This window comes from Cydia strobilella, chromosome 11 (genome assembly GCF_947568885.1).
Source record: "Cydia strobilella chromosome 11, ilCydStro3.1, whole genome shotgun sequence".
In the NCBI taxonomy this organism is placed as follows: Eukaryota; Metazoa; Arthropoda; class Insecta; order Lepidoptera; family Tortricidae; genus Cydia; species Cydia strobilella.
The window spans coordinates 11,962,308-11,986,208 of NC_086051.1; the positions used below are offsets into that span (position 1 = coordinate 11,962,308).

General features: G+C 36.8%; 1 protein-coding gene across 4 annotated transcripts in view; it reads left to right on the plus strand.

Annotated features, from left to right (window-relative positions):
- LOC134745530 (dual specificity protein phosphatase 22-like) overlaps nt 1-21,877 on the plus strand; it is a 47,668-nt gene extending 25,791 nt beyond the window's left edge. For 2 of the 4 annotated variants that reach the window (XM_063679584.1, XM_063679586.1), the window contains 7 exons: nt 4,158-4,282; nt 6,383-6,554; nt 9,125-9,278; nt 11,184-11,360; nt 17,030-17,219; nt 19,638-19,728; nt 20,752-21,877. In XM_063679584.1, the coding sequence (XP_063535654.1) occupies nt 4,158-4,282; nt 6,383-6,554; nt 9,125-9,278; nt 11,184-11,360; nt 17,030-17,219; nt 19,638-19,692 (873 nt within the window). In that variant the 3' untranslated portion in view covers nt 19,693-19,728; nt 20,752-21,877. Of the gene's footprint in view, nt 1-4,157; nt 4,283-6,382; nt 6,555-9,124; nt 9,279-11,183; nt 11,493-17,029; nt 17,220-19,637; nt 19,729-20,751 lie in introns of those variants that run through there. The other 2 variants (XM_063679585.1, XR_010128191.1) reach the window with 2 other exon arrangements.
- Nucleotides 21,878-23,901: the final 2,024 nt, after the last annotated feature.

The window sequence follows — 23,901 nt, forward strand, 5'->3', positions numbered from 1 at the left end:
AAACGTAAAATAATGTTTCTGAAACCGAAATTTTGCATTGCGAGTGTACGTTTTTCGCTCAATTCTGTGCTCTAGAATGAACTTTCTTAACCACATACGTTATCAACATAATTTTAATGCAGCAACGTAATTGGGCAACTTTACAATAAGCCAATTAATACGCGCAATATAGGCCGTTGTGGTTTGACGTGATTTACGAGTATTTGTTTGGGTAATGTATGCAATCTCTAATCTAACACATCTGCTACAGCGTCGAAGCATCTCTAGGTAATTTATTACAACAATGTGTATAGATTTACCAACTGCCTTTATTTTCTTTTTTGTGTTTCCTCGAGTTATTTTACCCAAATATTTTTATATCGTACCAAACGGACAACGTTGTTATAATACCCTATATATATATATAGCGGTAAATAAGTATTTTTAAATAATAATGTTCTTAGATAGGTAGTAATAAGCTGCAGATCTCTGCAGCTGATAGTGATGATATTCTTAGATACAAGTTAACATTTTACCAAATTTATTATAAAGTGTCCTCGTACTTACAAGTTAACACTGGGCAAGAGAAGCTCAATGAAAAATATTTTCAAGACTGAATAGATTCAAGATTGATACATTTTAGATTTGATTGATTGATTGATTGAATAGTCTTTAGGGAGAATTTTAGTTGTGAAAAATTTAGTCAACTTTATTACATCGCCAGCTCGCATCCTGGGCCGTTGTTCTCAGCACTTTTCGAGATATCTACTTCACGTCTAACCAGTATCAGTGAATTTTCATTGACTCAATAATCACGTCAATTTTATTAGGCAATATATGGACGGTAACAGGTACACAGGAATGTACCTACCTAAGTGATTAAGTCTGTTATAATTGACTTGGCGGGCCGAATTTTGAACTACCTACTAAAGCTATTTGTTCAAACTCGAGTACTATAAATATAAAATGTCACATGTATTTTTTTTAACAACCTCGCATTGTTCAAATACCTTTGTTCTGCTTTAGAACTACTTTATAGTTTGCATCTTCTCAAATGATTTTTACGTCTAAGACCCTAATCTCTAATCTGTGAATCAAAAGCCATATACCGGCCTTCGATATACTCTTAGATAATACAAATAATACCAATCGGCGGCGGCAGACGTGTTGTCGGAGATAAACGAATTTCCAGCAGTTTTCTGCAGAGCGACTCGCTTCCGAGGCGCGTTTAATCATTTATCCATAGATGATAATACCCACTAGATGTTGTATGATGAGGTGTGTCTAGCAGGCAGGCGCATGCACGTCGCGTTAGTCAGATTTGACCTGCTAACATGAGTTGCGTTCTCCCGCACGACTCCATACATCATGTGCAACTTCAAGAACGCAACTCATGCTAGACGCTCTGGATTCTGGAGTCCAGAAATTCCAGTCTGGACGCACCAAGCTACTACTATCGGTCACCATAATTTCACGGTCACGGACGTCACGGTAATTTAGTATGAGAGTGCGGGCGCTTATTTCTGTAGCGTAAACATATCACCAAAAAAATGTTTTCTCGGGATAAGAATGGCCAGTTCTGCTCTCGGTGTAGTATTCCGCGAGTATAAAAGCACAATGATCGCGCAGTCTTCGAGAGGTAATCTGTGCATTTATCACAACTTACTGTGCTGAGCTATTGATTTACTCAGTGATGCTGGCTTTAACGGCTTCGTTTCTTTTCAGCCAGAATAGTTCATGAAGCGATTGCCGTTTATTATTTACGACTCAAAAGGCTTAAGTATTATGGAACTCACTTCGCTACAACGTTTTCAAACGAATTTGCATATAGATACATTAGAAGTTCGGTAGCAGAATACACAAAGTTGGCTCAAACACATTATGTGGCTGGAAAGTTGCTAAGCCCTGCGTCAGTTTTACCTTACATGCGAGGACAAAAGATCGCTAGGATTTATGTAGGTTTTGACAGCTAGAAGGGAAAACAGATCAGGTTTTTTCAGCCATAAGATATCAACAAAGAAAAGTCATTATTCGGCACTAGCACGCCTTGGTAGACGTCGAAATAAAATTTACAAAGCAGAATGTAAATAAATATTAGGCCGCATATTGCATAACACCTTTCTTTTCTTTATTAAATGTCAAATGGATTTATGAGAAAATTCTGTATTTGATAAAACGTATATCTTTTTAAAACAAGGTGAAACGTAAATCGTGAAACGGGTGAAAGTCAGGCATATACCTATAAGTAAGTAATTGAGTCAGTACCTATGTAGCGTTATATGTATACAGATTTTCAAAAAAAAAATTTAATAACAATAATCCAATAATAACAATAACATTCGAGCCTACACCCCAGCAGGGGGTAACAGGAAAAGAAGAAGAAGAATCCATAGGGAACAAAAAGTTATTTTGTAAAACTTTAAAGGTAGGTACTAAATGGCTCCTAAGAATACTTACTTTATTTGATGCAAACGTATTGACACATCGCCTGCTGGCCTAACGCAGATTCAAACCATTGCGGTACCTACCTCTCTGACACGGAGTATATTTCTTTCCTATGCCGCCACGGCGCTTATAATCCAAACAAGTTATATATATAATATATATATAAATATTTAATTAGGTAGTAGTATTACTTAACTAAAAACTGTAATACACAAATCAAAATATTTAATAAAATAATTTGATTTGTTCCCAAACTTGTTCAGGTACTTAACTATTTAAAAAAATATTTAATTGAGTATCAATATTGTAGAAAAGTTTCAAGTTCTAAAGTTTTAAGCGCTAAACTTCTGTCTGACGCGCTAAACTATAATGAAGTCTAGCGGCCGGCGACAAATAGAAGGAAGTTCTTAGTCTAGAACTTAGAACCGCTGGGAGTCAGTCGACATGTAAATTAAAATGACGTCCCTTCCCAGAGGACTGATACTGCTCGTCGCTGGAATATGAGATTTATTTTTAAAGTTATTTTCTGGGATCGAGAATGTGGAAAGTTAACTAACTGGAATGAATGTGGCGTGAATAATAGAAAAAGGTGCTGAAGCTTTGATCGATACTTAGAGCGTTTTTTATACTACAGGTTATGAGACCATAAGTATGTTAACAAGCTATAGTTCGTTAGTAACAAGATATTTTTTTTACTATGAGGCATAATATTCTTAAATAGATGTGTTTAGCGTACCTGCTATTTTCGGACCCTAGCGAAGTTTCTTGACAGTTTACTTATTTGCTGATTTGTTTGCGATGAACTGTAAAACTTTTTGTTCCATTTTGATAAGTACTCTTTTGTCCTTGGGTATAAGGTTTTATAAAGATAAATTAAAAACTTATAAAATAGAATTAGGTATATTCAATGTTATAGTGTATCTATCTAAAAAAAGCTTCAGTCACAAGTTATGAGAAGTTTGCATAATGAGCGAAAAATCCACTTGACATTTTTAGCCGCGAGCGGCTTTGCTACACAGTGTTATGCTTCGCTTTTGCTTTATATTTTTTTTTAACCAACTCTCAGCATTCATGGTTAAATTAAATTCCATATAAGTACTTAATATTTTTGATATAGCAACCTTACGGAAAAGCTAATAGTAACCTAACAGTGCAAGTTAAATATACCTATTGGGCATGCCGGAGGCAATTTGACATTATAAATGAGTTTAGGATAGGTTTTCAAACGGTTCCGGACTGAATTATCTAGGTACAATGATTTAAAACAGGATGTTGACAAAAGATTTTTAATAACAAAGAGTTTTATTCAATGGTATTTACAAGAATGTACCGATGCCCTTAATTCTTAGTATAATATGCAATTGATTCTTAGACAGGCATGTCTAGTACACCCATGCTTTCAGACACGTTACGCTACTAAACTGTTTGAAAACAGCCGCATCGATCGCATTGTTTAGTGTGTTGCAGTAGTTTCAAAAAGTTCGTCTGTCACGAACACACTTGTGTGTGCTATTTAAATTAGTAACCCCTAAATTACTACCATGTTTTTATATTTATTCAGTTTTGAAGCTCACTCTAAGAGACAATCCCCCACCATCTAGTTTTGCATTAACAGTGAAGAAGGAATATAATTAAGCTTCAAAATATAAATTTTTGATTCAATTTCATTCAAGGAGAAAGTTTAGTAGGTATTTTAAGATTAATACTTAATAAAACCTTTATCTTGTTCGCAGGATAAACACTACCTCTGTATAATGGCGTCCGACTCTCCAGACCAGAACTTGACTCAATACTTCGCTCTATGCAACGACTTCATCCACGCAGCGCGGCTTAGGGACGGACACGTACTCATTCATTGGTAAGAACCATAGGTACACATGAGTGACACATGACTTACGGGATTCGTACTTGGCCGCCAAAACCCTGCGCTTGGTTCATGAAGAGCCGCTCCCTCTCTCCCTCCCTCTTTCTCGACTGTAAAATGAACTACACTTGTATTTATTCCGAATATAAATGCCTGACTATTATTAATGTATGTGAAAAAACAACTCATGATACCTATTGTTATTTTATACCATGCCGTCTATCCTGTATAGTCAGATGGCTGCTTTCTCACTAATGGCTAATGATAATATAATAATTGAATATTATTGTCAACTATCGAGTAAGTATGCCTAATCATGCAACGTTAAAAATCCCACAAGCGAAAGGAAACCGTCAATATATTTAATTAGATAATACCAAAGGCTAATCTATTTTCTTTGATAATACCTACATATTTACGTGTGGAAATGGTACTTTCTAAGCTTCGACCAGTCTGTAGAAACAATTTTGCGGGAAATTGAGATATAAATATTCTTAACTATTAAAATTTGATTAATATGAGTTTCTTTTTTTTTCTCGCAAGTGTGTTGAAAAACGTCGTATGAAACGCGTGTGCATTGGTCATTACACACATCGGCTTTCTTATTGCGCGCTCGCTTACAGCTCGCGCGAACAATATCGCCTCGTGTGTGATGACCAACTTAGCACACTTGTATCATAATGTACTATTTCTTGCTTAATTCTTTTGATGGATATTTGACAATCATTGCGTCTAGGTAAGCCTGTAAAGGGTAACAAATGTGTAGGATAACGAAAGATTAATATTTTGGCTAATAAAGTTAGATTGTGGTAGAGCTACAAGTCCCATTTGGAACTACGGCTCACTATTATGCATTGGTGAAGCACACATGAGCCGCGGCAGCCCCATAGGATGAATTCATAATCGTCATTGGCGTTTGTGAACTTCATGTAGGTACTTAATAATATAATGTTTGCTAGTTACACCTAAGCAATTAATGTTAAATTGGTTTAGCAAAGTTTTAAATGCAATTAAGCTACACAAAGCAGCAGATATTTCAAATAATTCGATTAATTTTAGCATTTAATTGGATGTTTAACACATTTAGCAATATTTCTTTGACTGCTTTAAAGTGGAATAATTATTCAAATTTTCATAGTCAAAAATCGAAAATAACGAACCAAAGAGCGGCGAGTAAATTAGAACTCATATATTATTTAACATCATCCGTTTAAATTTGAATAGTGTTGTGGTTTTGGTGGTCGGAATAAAGCTTAGTATTAAATGCGAAAATGGGTAAAAGATATGGTTAACATTTATGTCATTCACCTTCGCGTATATTTTGAGGTATCATTTTAAGATTTTAAGCAAAAGTAGACCTGATTTGAGTTGATGTGCACATTTTAAACACACCCCAACCAACGCGACTACCAATTTTGGATTGAATATTTCAGCATCAGTAAGTAGTTCTCAACCCTCGTTCTTAGAAATTGGCGCCGAGGGAGGGCGCCTCTGACCGTTAATAGTATCGTTCGTTACAAATAAAATAACTAATTTTCAGCCAAACGTCGGCTGAATTCGCTTACAATTTGTGGGTAAGTTAGGGTTGGTTTATGAAACAATTCAGTTTCATCAGGTTTGGATTAGCTGACCTGATTGTATTTTTGTTCGGGCCAATGGTAGTTGACCGCTTTATTGATCTCGGTTAATTTTGTTTCCAAGCCAGTTGCCTCACGAAATCGTTAATCGTATCTAATTAATGCTGGTTTATGCATGTTTTTATGATTTAAAATGCAACTCTTGCCTTTAAACGAAATATAGTTTGTCACACAAATGTTTGTCTATTCTACATTAGCTTTGCATTGTAAGTGGGGATGGATTTGGGCTAGTTGGCAGCTAGCCTAACACTAACAAACAAAACCCTTGTTTACTCAAACTTAAGCTTAAGATTGTCTGTAACTTGACACCAGACGAAATATTCCTCCATTTTATGTCAAAGATAGACTGCCTGAAAGACAGAGTCTCATGCCTATTATTTAAAGTATAAGAGGCACTTACCTACCTAATAAAAGTTTAAAACATAAGTATTAAAGGTAACTATATTTTTGTCCACAGTTTAGCGGGTATGTCACGCAGCGTGACAGTGGCGGTAGCGTACATCATGTCGGTGACACCTTTAAACTGGCGTGAAGCGCTCAAGGTGGTGCGTGCAGGCCGCGCTGTCGCCAACCCCAACCTTGGCTTTCAGCGTCAACTGCAGGATTTCGAGACCTACAAGCTAGTTGAGGTATGTCTATCATTTGTTTCTTACAACATGGTGAAACGGGGATGATGGTCAACTGGCGCAACGCGCTTATAGTAGTGCGCGCGGGCTGCTCTATCGCCAATCCTAACCTCGGCTTTCAGCGTCAGCTGCAGGACTTCGAAACCTACAAGGTGGTCGAGGTATGCCTCCTTTATATTTTTATATTGCAGCAAGGTGAGACGGGGCTGCGGTCGACAGGCGTGAAGCGCTGAAAGTGGTACGCGAGGGGCGCGCCAACCCCAACCTCTGCTTTCAATGTCAGTTACTGAGCCTAGAGATGGGCAGATTCAAGAGTTTCGTGTGCAGTAGGTGGCAGTAGGTGTGGTTCCGTAGATGATCATTTAATGACTAACTGTCAAAACCTTTCTACATGCTACCTACATACATAACACTTACAAACTAGTTAAGTAGGTGTGTCTAGTCAAACCTTTAGCAGGAGTCCCGTCTTACACAATGACGGTGAGATGGTCTACTGTCGCAAGGCGCTAAAAGCTGACCACGCTGTCGCCACTTTCAAACGTCGCTTCCATTGGTCGAGTACCTACTTTAAAAAAATTGTGTGACCGCTGATAAGTTATGCTATTATAGTAGCTACACATAGTCGACTATCAAAAACAACTTAATCTCTATGTAAGAAAAAGTTATAATATTTAATCTACATCTTCTGAAAGAAAATTATGGATTCGAAAATATTTTCCCAACGTCACGTCAACCATTAGTCAAAACATGCTTGATGTTTGCGAGAGGTTTAGGTACTTTCAATTGTTGGCTTTACGCCAAAAAACGAATATTGTATTAAAATATTTTACGTAACATACCCTTGTTTACAAAGTTCACTTTCCTTTCTTACCGTACGACAAAGGCAATTTTTGGGGAAATTGTATTTCAGCGTTCGTTAACTGTGATGTAAGAGCCGCAGCCGGGTTTATTACGTTCGCTCCGTGCTCATCGCCAAAGGAACCCTTTCAGTACATCGCTATATCGCTAATTTAATCGATAGGGTCCGTACAACGTGTCCATTCTTACCCTCACATTGTAAGATGTGAGGGTGAGAGTTCGCTCTTTCAATTGTCATGTTTCTAAGATGGCCAACTGTGACTTCACTAAAGCATTTCAAAAACTTTTTATAATATAACGTATAAGTATTATAAGAAGATATTTCGAAATGAAGTTAGATACACGTGATCACATAAATATTTATTAGAGGTCTTGTGTAACTTGGCTAGGGATCCATTCTATTACTTAGCATTCTATTACTTAACTATTACATTCTGCTTACACACTATACCAGCAATTGTTCTGTCCAATTTCTAAAACATAGTTTACACTCATACATACATGTTAACATAATTCTAAGCCATTTAGTTTTCGACTAACAGCGAGTAAGGGATAATGTATCAAGGGTCTGCCTGAAAACCAGCGTTGTAGTAAATACACTGCAACATTATGCTGAGGCAAGCTCCTATTTAACACGCATGAATATTTCTCTCTGATGTGCAACTCAATTTCTTAGTTTTGTAAGTCTAAATTTAAGGTTTATCTGTAAAAAATGTACTACGCTATCTGTTAACTCTGCCATTTCATGTGATGTTGAATAAAAATGTTCTATTCTATTATATTCTATTCTATTCTACTTACCGCATTCAAATTTATTTTCCGCTTAAGACGTTAACAAAATTGCCCAAGGGATCTTCACTTCTAACTTATTTTGTACAGCCGTGATGAAGTATCGGTATCGCCGCGGTTACTGATTAGTTTTTTAAACATAATCTATAAAATAATATTATTCTTTTGTATCTAAATTTAAGTTAAACTTTCAGATGCCCAAGATACAAGTTTAACTAGTCATATCAGTAAAGATTTGTGTTCTACAGCGCCCAATTAAAATTCCCGACGACGGTAGGTAAGACAGAAGTTGCAAGAGCAAACTAATTACCGAGTTTCATTTCCTGCATCCGCAGCTTTATGTCTAGTTCACGTACTTAGTTCCTGAAAACAACGTTTGCCTTACCCTACAGACCTTACAGTAAACCTCGAGATCCTGCGAAACTGTGGTTATGTCTATATTATGGAAACTAGATCTTGTCTAGTACCTACAACCTAAGTCAGAACTAAGTATGCCGTTGTCAAATCAAACAAAGCTAATGGACTTGTAATAGAAACTGACGGCATAGCATTACTCATTATTATCTGAGTCGTGCAAATGTAGGTAGGTACTTTATGACATTTATTGCAGTGATGTCATGTATTAATGATTAATGGGATTTACTGGCATGTTGTAGGATAGGTAGGTCTAAAACGTGTGATGAACAACATGCTGTGTAAAATTGCTAATTCTAAGGGTTTTCACTTTTTTATTCAGTCGTGCACTCTTTTACCAAAATGAATAATAGTACATTGTGCAACGTGACGTATACAAATTATAATACTAGAAACATCATACATAACTCTGTAGGGAACACGCTTTTTCTATAGTTCTTTTTTTTAAGAAGTCGCTATTTTTTCACAATATTTCTCAAATTAATAATTACATTTTTTATTCATTGGTGTAGGAGAGAAGACGTCTAAAAGAGCGCTACCCGTCCCTCGCCCTCGCTGATAGCGACCTCTCCGAGTGCCGAGTGATGCTGGACTCGTATCAGACCATGCTGAGCCAGCGCACCATCTGCGAGGGCAAGTGCTCCATGGGCCGCCAATGCCCTACTGGTATGTGAAACTGAGTTATGGCATTATAGGGGAGAGACGTCTAAATAGCGCTATCCATCCCTCGCGCTCGCTGACAGCGACCTCTCCGAGTGCTGAGTGATGCTGGACTCGTATCAGACCATGCTGAGCCAGCGCACCATCTGCGTTGGCAAGGGCTCCATGGGCCGCCAATGTCCTACTAGTATGTTACCGAATTGTGGCATTTTCACTGCTATTCAATTGACGTTGTGGTCCTAAATTTTACTGCCACTGTAGAAATATAGCATTTGAACAATATGTAAAATATGTTTTTGTTTCTGAGAGGTTTTTTTTTATTAGTACTTAAATGGATAATTGTATTTAATGATCAGAAACAAGAAAAGTTTACTGGAACCATAATATATTATTAATAAAGGCAAAACTACTGCATAAGTTTAGGCAAAAGAGTAGGTATTTAAACGAATATTTGGGGACATAATACATTTATTTCGGTTCGTTAAAATTCTCGGTAACTTCGCAAATTTAGGGTAACACTGAACTAAAAGGCTGAGGCAAATATTCTACCTGCCATGCAAAATTCAAATTATGTCTGCAGAAATATAGGTGCTGAAGCTTGATATGTTTTGTTTTACAATAATTACATCAAGAAAGGATTATGAATGTAATTTGAACATGACATTAGCACCCGTAGTTTGCTCATTTCTTTACTTTAGGTAAACTTCAGCTAATCGTATACATTTATCGTGTAAAAATTCTGGTTAAGGAAATAGATATGTAAATTTATATAGTGCCTAAAACTAAACTAATATAAAAATTTACTTACGAATACGTTAAATAATTCAAAATTGCGAAGCGTCGAATGAAATCAAACTAGGCAGATGCGTTGTTTCCGAAACTTGGGAAACTGTGTCGTTCGGCAATTTGCCGTACGAGTCGGACGTGCCAGACGAAAGCTAAATTGAATACTAATGCTTCAGGTATTCTCAAAGGTAGCAACTTAATTTTTACGCGTCAGAAAAGAAAAGTTTTAATAGCAATTTCCAGTCTATCTAGTCAATCAAATTAAATAATGTTCTTGAAACTTTTTCGCAATAAGTCTTTGTTTCGACATATGACTTTTGTTTTAGTTCTTGCTAATTGCCTATGCCATTTCTCTACCAGCTACTAAGGTACCATGAAGTCAATACTAAGTAGCCATTCTATACATTTTACTATAGGTAGGTACCTATATTGAGTCGTCGTCGAAGATCCTAGGGAGCGACAAAGTCTATAACAACTATTTATAAAGGATACAATTTTACGATAATAACCGTCGATACTCGTCAATTTTTATTCCTTTTGTATGAGAGTTGACAACTAAGCTAATTATTAAAGGCCTCAAACATGCAGCCGAAATTGTCTTTAATTACGTATCTAGTTTGATAATTTGGCTCCTGGAGCAAAATTAACAAGTTACGTAGAACCATCTAGTTCGCGTGACTGGAGGCCGTTTTAGCCCTCCAATAATATTGTTACTGCGGGTAGTCAATCTTAATGATCGATGCTTTGGCGAAATTACGACAACAATAGTTAAATTGGGAGCCTGGGTATGCTAAAGGTAATGCAAGTATTCTGATTTGATCAATTATATTATGGCAATAACCTAGTACGTACTACATATTATCCATGGTGTTTAGGTTCATTTGGCCAACTTACTTTCTTGGTTCTAACTTTTATCAGTAAAGACATCATTAAATTTTAATTGTTTTGCATAAATCTAATCCCGCATGTATGATATTTTGACCTGAAATATGTATATTTGAACACTTTTATTGTATGCATTTTACTTGTATGTATTTGACTTGTATTAAAAAATCTGGGAGATAATTGTCTAATACATATTTACAAATGACATTGTTCTCATCGAGGTTCCCTCTGCCACTCTAGGCGTCTGTAGAACCGGTTCGAAGCGGCAGTCGCGGCCCCGCCGACCGTCCACGGCCTCCGGCGACGCGCCGGGCCTCAAACGATCTCCCTCCACGCTCTCCACAATGTCTACAACTTCTACAGCCTCGGGGTATCGGCCGAGATCCTCGCCAGCGGGGCTGTTCAGCTACACAGGGGGTGAGTGTATAAATAAGTACAAGTAGGGCCTCAAACGATCTCCCTCCACGCTCTCTACGATGTCTACAACTTCTACAGCCACGGGCTACCGGCCGAGGTCCTCGCTCGCGGGGCTGTTTAGCTACACCGGGGGTAAGTGTACAAGTACACCCTCAAACGGTCTCCCTCCATTGTTTCCACTATATATATCACTTCTACAGCGTCCTATCGGCCAAGTTCCTTTCCCGCTGGACTGTTTAGTTACACCGGAGGTGAGTGCACAAGTAGGGCTTCAAACGATCTCCCTCTATCAGACAGCCTTGGATTAACGGCCGAATTCCTCGCCCGCGAGGCTGTTTTACCCACTATTTTTTAAGCTAAAAAGTAGTTTTCGTAAAGTTTTGGCGTATCTTATAATATCTGATCTGGCGTCAGGTCATAGCAACCATTTTAGGTCTTTGATAATACAGATGATACAGATACAAATATATGAGATCAGTTAGAGTAAATCAAAATAAATCAATTACTTGATAAAGCTACTCCGACTGGTGTATCATTTCGTGTTTTCGCTGTCCTCACACAAGGTCGAGGGTAGCTCGGTAAACATGTTTGTTGCATTAAGATATGTGGAATTGTTTAGCGAGTACATCTATCTCATAGCTTTGTATATATGAGGTCACTTAATATACGTTGACTGCATTGACACGATATTTTTAAATACAAGATTACTTTTTAGGGTTCCGTACCCAAAGGGTAAAAACGGGACCCTATTACTAAGACTCCGCTGTCCGTCTGTCCGTCCGTCTGTCTGTCTGTCACCAGGCTGTATCTCATGAACCGTGATAGCTAGACAGTTGAAATTTTCACGGATGATGTATTTCTGTTGCCGCTATAACAACAAATACTAAAAACAAAATAATAAAAATATTTAAATGGGGCTCCCATACAACAAACGTGTTTTTTTTGCTGTTTTTTTCCGTAATGGTACGGAACCCTTCGTGCGCGAGTCCGACTCGCACTTGGCTGGTTTTTAGCTTCATTAACTGAAAAATACAATTTATTTATGCAGTCCGTGCAGATAAATAGCCGAGATATGGATGATTTAAAAGCCGTGCAATTTCGGTAGACAGAAAACAATTTTCTCTTTTACTCGCCTCGTCGACTCCATGTTTGCCCTACGGCGGAGTTGTGGATACTAGCCCTAGAATTCATACGGCTTAGAAATAATATACCTTTATGTCATAGATATAAGGACTGGCACAATGGAGATAGTGGACCTATATATTTTTAACTTGTTCTGTTGTAACCCTGCGACACCATCTTTAAAAACTAACAACAATAGCGGAGCTAGAATAACACCTTATGTCAAGATGTTCTTGTTGTCCTATTTATGAAGTCTACGCTCGTAGATAGATAAATAATTTATTGCCACAACAAGGGTTTTACATTACAATTATTTTTACACACTTATGCTATATACTTAACCTAGACATGTAATGTATAAATAAGCTCAGATTACAATCTACGTGACGATAGGACAGCCCTCTACGTCAACTTCGTAGCAAAACCAATTGAATCGAAGTGGCACTTGGTAAAGTAATTTATCTTTCAGTTAATCTATCATAAAATGATAGACTTTAGGCAATGTGTCTTAGAAATTCGCATCAATCAAATTATCATCTTTAGTTCAATTTTGAGATGTTATAAAATGAAAGCATTATTTAGTGATAATTTTCTTTTTCGCGCTATTAAAAGCCCATCTTGTATGTTCCTATATAAGTGTTCGGTGAGATCTTCCATGTCTGAAATTTTTAATATAAGTTATTTTTGATCAATTTGTCCACTTAAATAATAGTTACTTTAATAGTTATGTAGATTTAGCGTAACTAGTTATCAATGTCAATTAAATTATATGAGTTTTTGTAACCTGTGCACAGCTAAAAGAAAAAGGCGCTTTATTTAAGTGTTCTTGCCTATAAGTGATTTTCACTTATATCATATTTATAGACCGATTTCTCTTTTACCAGCGACATCTAAAATCCTGGAAAAAATTATTAATAATAGACTTGTTCAATATCTGGAGAAAAATGCCTTCTTGGCAAAGACGCAGTTCGGTTTTAGGTCCAAGTTATCAACCGCAGATGCTGTACACGAACTGACTGACTATTTAGTTCAGGAACTAGACAAGGGAAACAAGACAATTGGAATCTTCCTGGACCTCGCAAAAGCTTTTGACACCGTTTCTACTTCCATTTTACTGCACAAGCTTGAATCACTAGGCATTAGAGGCACACAACACAAATTAATCGCGAGCTACCTAGACGGACGAACTCAATGCGTTAAAATAGATAACATTATCAGTTCCGACTTAGATAACACATCTTTTGGCTTGCCACAAGGAAGTGTCCTGGCCTCGACCTTATTTTTAATTTATATTAATGACCTATGCAAACTAAAAATAGATAGTGGCAAAATCATTTCCTACGCAGATGACACTGCCCTACTTTTTTCCGCAAAGTCAACAAACGAGGTCTACGAGTTCGCACAACGCGGATTTAATGTTGTAACTGACTGGCTAAAACGTCATCTACTAACACTGAACTCTGACAAAACGAATTTAATAAGTTTTTCCATGCGGAAAACAGATCCGGTCGCACATAACCTCAAACTTTACGCACATAACTGTAAGGAAAAATCGAATAATCCCTGTTCATGCCCATCTCTAGCTATTACTGACAAAAATAAGTATTTGGGAGTCTTGATTGACGAAACCCTCACTTTCAAAAATCACATTGAATCATTATGCAATAGAGTCCGAAAGTTAATATTTGTATTCAAAAAACTTCGTTCGATTGCTGATCTAAATTTAATTAAGCAAGTATACTTTGCACTATGTCAATCAATACTTACCTACTGCATTTGTTCCTGGGGTGGCACAGCTAAAACTACCCTACTAACCCTAGAAAGAGCCCAGAGAGCGGTACTAAAGGTAGCTACTTCCCGCCCATTTTTATACCCTACTGACCTCCTTTATAAATCATGGGAAGTACTAACTGTTCGTCAATTATATATATTAAGCACAACACTAAAGCAGCACGCCAGAATTCCTTTCAACCCTGAATACAGAAACAAAAGGCGCAAAGATATAATAGGTATTCAAACCGTTCAAAGGAAACACGTATTTTCATCTAGATTTTTTGTCTTCTTGGGCCCATTTTTGTACAACAGGTTAAATGTAAAACTAGACCTATACCCACTTAGCTATGCTTGTTGTAAGAATACTCTACGACGCGCCCTTCAAAATATGACGTACGATGATACAGAGAACCTACTAATAGTCGTAACATGATTGTGTACTTTGAAATTTAATACTTAAGACCCATTTTGTTAAGGCGATAAGACTTCTATTGTGTAAGTACTACTATTAATTTATAATTAAGTGAATAATTAAAAATTGATTAATTTTGTCCTTCGCTGCCTGAAACACAGGAACTCCTAGTTCAGGCATTCGTAAACCACTTTCCTCTACTAACAACTCTTAGTCTTTAAGATGAACCTCTGTACAATACTTTTTTAATAAATTATTTGTATTTGTATTTGTTGTATTTGTATATTACTGAGCATTCGTTAAACACAAACGACATTAGAATTTGTCGAAGGATTGTAAAGATATCTCTTTGATCGCGTAAATACGTCCTTGGCAAATGAAGCCTTCGCTTGAATCTATAGATGACACAGAAAAAACAGATTAGGTAAGGAGTCAGTATTAGAACTTTGGCATCACAGACTGTGATAAAATAAAATAGATTTTGTCTATACAAGAACATGATTTTATCTGCCAAATCAAATAGAAGAAATAATATACAACATAAATAACATGATGTAACTAACGATATATGTGTAGGTACTAATATTTAGCGAACCGTCTTAAAACAAAATATTTATGGTCTGACACCAATCTACGGACTAACCAACTTGGCAGAAGACTATGAAATTTATAATACAGTAAAAAATATTCTATATTGTTTATTGTATCCTTATGGAACGTTATTACATTTTTACAGTTATTATATTAAGTACAGTTGCAGGCGATGTATGTGCAACCTCTGAAGTAAAATCAACTACTTCAATACATACTACTTACAATCATCAATATCAATACTACTTATAATTTTCAATACTTGACTTTGATTGATACAATAATTAAGTATCTACTGTATAAGTACTAATACTCCATAGTTGTTATAGTTGTTGCGCAACTGGGCAGCTCGAACTTACGGTTTTTAGGGTCCCGTAGAAAAACGGGACCCTATTACTAAGACTCCGCTGTCTGTCTGTCTGTCTGTCTGATTGTTTGTCCGTCTGTCACCAGGCTATATCTTATGAACCGTGATAGCTAGACAGTTGAAATTTTCACAGATGATATATTTCTGTTGCCGCTATAACAACAAATACTAAAAACAGAATAAAATAAATATTGAAGTTGGGCTCCCATACAACAAACGTGATTTTTGTGCCGTTTTTTTTTGCGTAATGGTACGGAACCCTTAGTGCGCAAGTCCGATTCGCACAATTTGACCCATAAAAGTATGAAATATGAAAATGAAAATGAAAAAATATTTATTTAAGATAAGTAGGTACAATAAACTTATTGCGTATTAACCTATATATACAGACTTATTCACTAATTTACTATGTAAGAAACTTATCTTAACGTGCGATGCAGACTCGGTATCAGTGGTCCCCGTACTAGGCAAGCCTGTATTGCGGAGGCCAATACTCGGTGTGGTACAGATAGGGTAAGGTCGGTTGACACAACGGTCAAGTGAAAAAAAAAACTAGTATTTTGGAAAACATGTCGGAGAAAAGCAAAAATTATAAAACAAATAGAAATAATTAAATGTGGGCTACGAAATAGTTACGGCAAAATACTAAACATGTTACTATTAACTTTTAATTAACTACAAACAAAAGGTTAAAGAAGCATAGGGGAATTAAAATTAAAGTAGATAATTAATAACCATGCAAGTTATGTAAGCGCGTGCTAACTCCAATTTAGTGAATTTACTTTAGTAACTCCTCCGTTTCGTCGTACGACAATCCGGTCAGCCAGTTTTACAAAAGCCGTTTCACCCCATAAACTGAGCTGTCCTTATATAATAGTAGCAGAATACATGGGTTACTTTTTTGATCTTTGGTACGTCTTTGTCATTTGGTTATCCCTTTCAACTCGCATTATTTGGTAAGTGCGTAAAGTGCCTTTGTATGTGATTTTTGTAGATACGGTATGGCTATGAAATTACTTATATGAATCCCGGAGAATTTCTAGGCAATCCTCGCAAATTTCATGTCTGATATATATCCTCTAAAATCGTAGCTAAAACCATTAATTTTTGTCTGGAGACATATTTAATTTAGATATGCATTCTAAATGTAAAATCTTCTTAGATCTTAAATCCTTGAGACTAAAGTGGATGTCCGCCCCGAAACCACCTTTCCATATAAACGTAGGTAGTCCCCATTTTCCTCTCTGGATATTAATATTATTGAAAATATTTTGACACGATTCCATATTGTTACTGTCCACGGAGAAAAATGGGGACTATTTACGTTTGTATGGAGAAGCCATCGTCTCCTTCTTCATAATAGTAAAATTTTAAGCATAAAAAACCATGTAACTCCTTTTTCAGCTACATACCGCCCAACTCGCTCTGCGTCTGGCATTAGCATAACGCGAGTAACGGACCCCATAGGCGGCGGCATCACCATGGCGGTCGGTGGTAACGAGTACTCGCGTCGCCGAGCCGCCTCCGCGCCAGCCACGCCAGCGTTGTCGCCCGCCTCGTCCCCGCCTGGATCGCCTCATCGTGGTCACCAGAGGTGAGTTCATTTACAAATGCGAGTAACAGCCTCAAAGATGGCGGTAGCTGGTTGATGGTAATAGTCCTAGCGGTACAACTCGAAATTCATTGATGTGCTGCAAATGAAAGTATGAAAATCGGTACGATTGATTTTTATGCCATTTGAATCAATTTGACCCGTAGCACCAAAAAAAATGGAGAGGAGTTATGACGTCATGTTTTTTTGTATAGGAAAAAAAAATTGTTCAGAAACCTACCGTGTGTGGTATCATGATGAAAGCCGATTCTAAAAATATGTCACATCATTACATTTCAGTCAGTTTTTTCTAAATTAGAATAAAAATAATTTTCAAAACAAAATTTTCTTCGTAAGTGTGTTTTTTGTTTGTAAAATATGAGTTTGAGCCATAATAACATAACACGTGTCCGTATTGTTTCATGTTCTCCAACATGTATTCAAACCACTCGCACTTGGCCGGTTTTTTTTTCTGCATGTCATTAAACCGCCAACAAATCAAAACTTGCCAAGACAAATGTAATTATGATCTGTCAAAATAAAGATTAATACATTGGAATGAAAGAAGCCGCACCGCACATTATTAAGGCTTTATTAAAATACCTACCTAATTTATTAGTAAATTTCATGGTTTCATTAAATTAAAAGTTAGTAGATACTCACGAACACGAATGAAAATATTTATTACCGCTGTAAATAAAATGACCCTTTTCACGTCGCCCCTCGAACGGGCTTGTAGTAGCGACCACCTGCCAATAAAAACCCTTTTCAATTGAGAATTGTAGTTTGGTCATAGAGTAACTTATACTAGAGCGGTACTGTCATAGTAAATTTTGTAACCCCAGTAAATTCACTGCCATCTGTCGACACACTTTAAAACTAAAAATAAATATTTATAAAAATACGATAAAATGTATTTAAATATGGATAAATGATTTTTTTTATTTGCATTAATTATTTTTATGATTTTGACCCATGTTCTTTCACTGATATGCGTTAAAATTGTTAAATAACAAACGAAACCGTCAACGCCATCTATACGACAGTAAGCCAAAGCTAGTAGCGCCCTCTGAACGAGAATCAAATTTTCTTGATTTTCGAGGCACGTTTTTTTCTTAGACTGTATACATCTATTACGGAGTTATATCTATCTTTGGTTTGGTTAACATCAAAGATAGATATAACTCCGTGTTAACATATAGTTATATACAGTAAAGAACTATAGATAAATTCTAATAAAAGTCTACATTATACTTGGCATAATCATAGCGGGTAAGTACGTACTCGTATAACTATTTTGCATTTGCATACCTATAGTAATTATGATCTCTCGTGTCTACATATACCTATGCAAGTTACGGAAAATTTCCTAAAAGTTGGAAATGTTTTCAGAAATATCCCAGTAGGTAAGGATCCTTGGACCAACTATAACGAACCTATGTAAATTGTGCAAAAACGTGGAAACTCGTGGAAAATTGTTGTCAATTTCAGATGCGGATACAAAGCTTTAACTTAAACTAATAAATTAAATTAATTAAATCTTAATTCCAATCAGGGGGTTTTAAAATTGAGTGAGGGCCGTCAAAGTCGCAGCGTGCACTGATGGGGCTGACACCGCATCCGTCAATGGGAGGGATCGGACGGTGCATCTACGGTGACAGCTTTGTAGTTACCGTATATTTCTCCCTCACTTGGTAGGTAACAAGATTGCAAATTACAAATTCTGGATGCCTACATTAGAAATTTATAAATGTTATATTGATTTCCTTAGTGCATCTAGGTAAACTTAGGTACATATGTTTCGCCGTCTTGAGAGCGGTCATGCACACAACAATATGTCGTGTATAGACTATATGACACTTTTAGTGTCATTTTAAATAATTTTAAATTAAGAATTTTCATCTCCATACTTCCTTAATGGTAGCGAATTCATAATTCTTCCATTATTAATAATTATATATAGACAGCTGTTTCGTAAAGAACCATAATCCAGGTAATAATGCTGGGCACGGTAGGCAATGTTGAGGCAGTTGATGGTATATAGTAAATAAAATAAAAAATAAAAATAAAATAGAAAAGTCTTTATTATTCCAATTCAATTGCTACATGTCATGCAATATTTTGTTATCATTAATTTACTTTGATTAAAGGGTATATGATGTAGTACATGGTGATGGTAATGAGTGTAATTCCGCTGCCTTTCACTAATTGTCGAGACCTAGGTTGATAATACTATTACATATTCTGTGCCTAGGTATATATATACTTACTCCTAGCTTCGTAGAAAAAGTTAAACCAAATTTAACAGATTCTTTATTATTTCAATTTTATTTTTTGTCATATAACAGGTTTGTTTTGTTTCTTTAATAAATTACTTCATTGCTTTTCTTTTACCTAATCGTTTTATTTCATTCATGACAGAAAGGCCTGCGCATGGGTAATACCCACGGTGACCTGGGATCCTGACTCCATGTGACCATGCACTTCCTGCCTATGCACGCTCTATCACAAGGTTATCATTATCACACTTTTTTGAAACTGCTTATTTTAACACACTTTTGTCAATACAGAAATAAGAATGTGTATTATCTAATTGACTAAGTATAGGTACTACCTACCTATAATGGTCAGAATATTACCCGGTTGCCATTTTACTTAACACCTTCCACAAACAAAATAAAGTTCACTTTTATAACGAGAGGGCGTTGAGAAAGTAAACAATCTATTTTATTTTGTTCCTCATCGGCGATGCTAAGCATTCAGCGCGGACTTGACACATAATCATTATCTGAGCAAGCCTGCGGTATGCCCTTATCTCGCTTAATATCTACAATAGTTCAAATCACTAGTAAGCGTAACGTCTCAGTCTCAGGCGAACCAGTTCTAGTGTGTCTCCAGGATTCATAAGAACTGTACGTAATCGTAGTTCACATTTATATATTGGTTAGCTTTGCTTGAAGCGATGAGCTTTGATTAAGCGATTGTATTAGCTGGACAGTGGGCGGATTTTCTCCGCTCCCACTGAGGAATGGTAGAAAATAGGTACTATATACTAGCTCTGCAGGCGATTCAGCAGGCTTCCTTTATTCAAGGCCGCTGGTTCTTTGTGTTTAATGTAAGGATTTGTTTGCTCATTTTGCTTCTCGTATAAATCTTGTAACAACGTCTTATTATTACATATCTGAATATTCAGTTTATTTGTGTTGAATTTGTTTTATTTGCATTTCAAATAAAACAGTCTGATACAGACGTTCTTAGATATTATTTTAAGCCCGGAATTACTGTTTATTTAATGTTAAATTAGTACCTACCTAAAATTATTATCTTTAATTACATTTTCTTAAGTTCAAAAGATATACGAAAGGCCTCTTATACATGCTGTACAAAACTCGGGAAGCCTAATATCTAACCGTTACTTTCTAGCAACACGTTACTATTTAGTCTTACAACCATGGTTTGACGCGCTACATATGCGCCTAATTTTGAAAAACTACCTACTTTAAATGTACCTCCTAACGTTTGTTTTGTACGGCAGGTCGCGCGCAGTGCAGCGGTGCTCGTAGCACGCGGCCCGGGGCCAGCCGCAGTCCCCGCGGCGCCAGGCCTCCGTGGCCCCGAGCTACTACCACAAGGACTGCCCGCCCGCCCGCCAGCGCGCCGACAGCTTCCAGTCTAACTTCGTCAACTAACTTGATCCAGCGCGAAATATCGGATGGTCTATAAAGTGCACAAATCTGACGGATGCGCCGATAGTGTGCCAATAGTGTAACATTTTGAACTGCTCGCGTGCTTCTGGTACGCAACGGTTCGTCAGATCTGGACGCACCGTCTTTAAAACTCCCAGTATCACTTCTGCAGAGACACGAAAACGCGGTGATTTCGGCTTTTTTGTCGTTTATCTTAGTAGACAAAACAATTTAATCGTTACTATAATACTTAACAGGTTGGTAAGACAAGTGGGTCATAGTACGTTCTATAGCTTCACAAAAAAACTTATTATGATCCGAAAAGTTAAGGATACTGCCCCCTAATTTCTGCCAAAACTACCCTAACATACCAACGTCCTTAAGATTTCAAATTGGAAACTAAAACTTCAATGTATATCTCTGTGGTCTTTATTCTGAGCGATAAATGTTTAATCAAGATATTGTCACTTCTGTGGAATCTCAAAAGCATTTTCAATTGGTTCGCAAATTCAAGGGCGAATTAACCTCTGCACAAACCTGAAGTGTACTAAAAAGATTGTACCAAATTGTATTTTGAGTAAAAACATGTCACGGCAAATTACTTACGGACGTGATATGACCGCTGGTTGGTAAGGACTCGAAATACGAATCAGCCCTATTGGCTTAGAGCGAATGATGATTATGAAATTGCCTTAGAGCGACATAATTGTCTTGTGATTACCGCTTCTCAACAAAACGTGCTAATTATAAATAAATATAGTAAGCTTTCGTTTCGCACTGTAAATAATTTATCGGTAATTACTTATTTGGAGGGTTTAAATGTTGACGGTGACTTCGTCTTAAATCTTTGGTTTGTATCTACTTCTCTACACATATAAATACCTTACGGGTGATTAATTAATGAAACGTGAATGAGTTTACAATGGCTACGCCGTAGCACGTTGCCCGCCGTAGCGAAGTACGGCCCGATTCGAACTTTAAGATACGTCAAATATTAGGTCTAGAAACGATATACGATCTAATCCATATCGTTTCTAGACCTAATATTTGACGTATCTTAAAGTTCGAATCAGGCCGTACGTCGCTATGGCGGACGACGTGCTACGGCGTAGCCATTCTATGTAGCAGAAAATCGTACTACGCGCGTGAGCATAGAAAATTGTGTTATGTCTGTTTTGCGCTTTTAGGCGCCTGAAGGCGTACCGCGAACGTCGGAAATCAAAACTTCATTATCTACCTCTCTATCGCTCATGCGTTTCGGACGATAGAAAGACAAACAGTTGTACGAACGAACGATCGAAGTGGTTAGCGAACAACTGTATTGTCGCGCAAGAAACATAGGTACAATCGGGGACATTGCCGTGGTGAACCACTTCAGAAAAGTTTTACGTCGATCCTTACGAGCGAGCTAATATTTATCTTAATAATGAAAAGGGTAACAAAAACAGGGGTCGTAGCACGGTACGCTTATCACCATGCCTGTCACGTTCTAACAAGTATGTGAGTGCGAAAGTGACGGACTTAGTAATAGGGGAACCATGCTGCGCGGGCAGGTAATAAGACAAACATTAGGTAATAAGGACAGTTTATTAGTTTTGTTGTTTAGGCTAAGCTTCACCTCCCCATAAAGATAACTAATTAGGATCTTGGATTCCTCATATTAGTTTGCAAATGCCGGCCGTCACAAAGACAATGGACGACAATAAACTTTACCTGAGCTAACCTTTTTTTTTCAACACCCACATTTTTAAGTGCCGTTATTGGTCATCACTTTTATGATATCGCCTGACCGTCTGCAAGACGTTTAAACGATTTTTGCCCTTAAGGTGGTTCACCGGGAATGTCCGCGATTGTACATTGAGTGCTCGTAAACGAAACATGTGATACCAGTTAATTCGTTCACACCGCTGGTTGCAACTTTTTCTAATGGCTAGCAATAAAATACTGATTGATCTGAATAATCGGTAGTTGGACAGCTGCCTAAAAGATATACCCCCTTATTCATAAACGTCTACTAAAGTTGACAAGCTGCTAATAATCGTTTGTCCCTTTCCGACGTATTGGTATGATGGAAAGGGACAAACTATTATTAACGGCTTGTCAACTTTAGTAGACGTTTATGAAGAAGGGGGTTAGTATATATTGCAAAATATTTTACGGGGAAACGTTATTACATGATTTGATGCTATTTTTACCAATGTAATCATCGTCTAACTAAGGGCGACAATTATAATTTTTAAGCCAGAAATAATTGTTGACCATGAATGATATTTTTACGCAACGTTTTTGTATGAATTTGATGCGTGGTACGTAAAACATGCCTTTGGTCCATTTGCTAATAAGTCGAATTAAATAAAAACGGATATACACGGTGGCTAAAAAATAAGGTCATTCCCGTTGCCGGGGAGGTTTTAGGATTATACTGAGCAACTTTTACATATGGGACCAAACCCAAAATCGCGAAAAAAAATTTGGCTGTTTCATACATTTTGGCTGGTCCATTTTCTATGAGAGGGTAATTTTTTTCACGATTTCGTGGTTGGTCCCATAGTAAAAGTTGCTCAGTATAATCCCAAAACCTCCCTGGCAACGGGAATGCACTGTTTTTTTAGCCACCCTGTATTCATAATAATTCATAATGTGATGGAGCTAACGAAATAAATTGTATATAAATTAAATGATGCTATTTTAAGGATAATGCTCTGGCTGGTTCAGATTTATGGATACGAGTAACTATTCTAAAGTTGATTAAAATTGTAGCTGTAGATTGTACTTATTTATATGAATTGTAAATTATAGATAGCGTGTCATTCAATTTCGGGCGCTTTTGAATCTTAACATTAATTATAATATGGTTTAGGTTTTAAAGGAGGTTGCCTTTCAAATCTCCCACCTTTTTAGACTAGTCAAATTGCCGCAATTTTAATGATTATAAGAAATTATGAGTCTCATTTCTAAAAACTTGAATAAATTAGAAACAGTTAAAACATTTAATTATT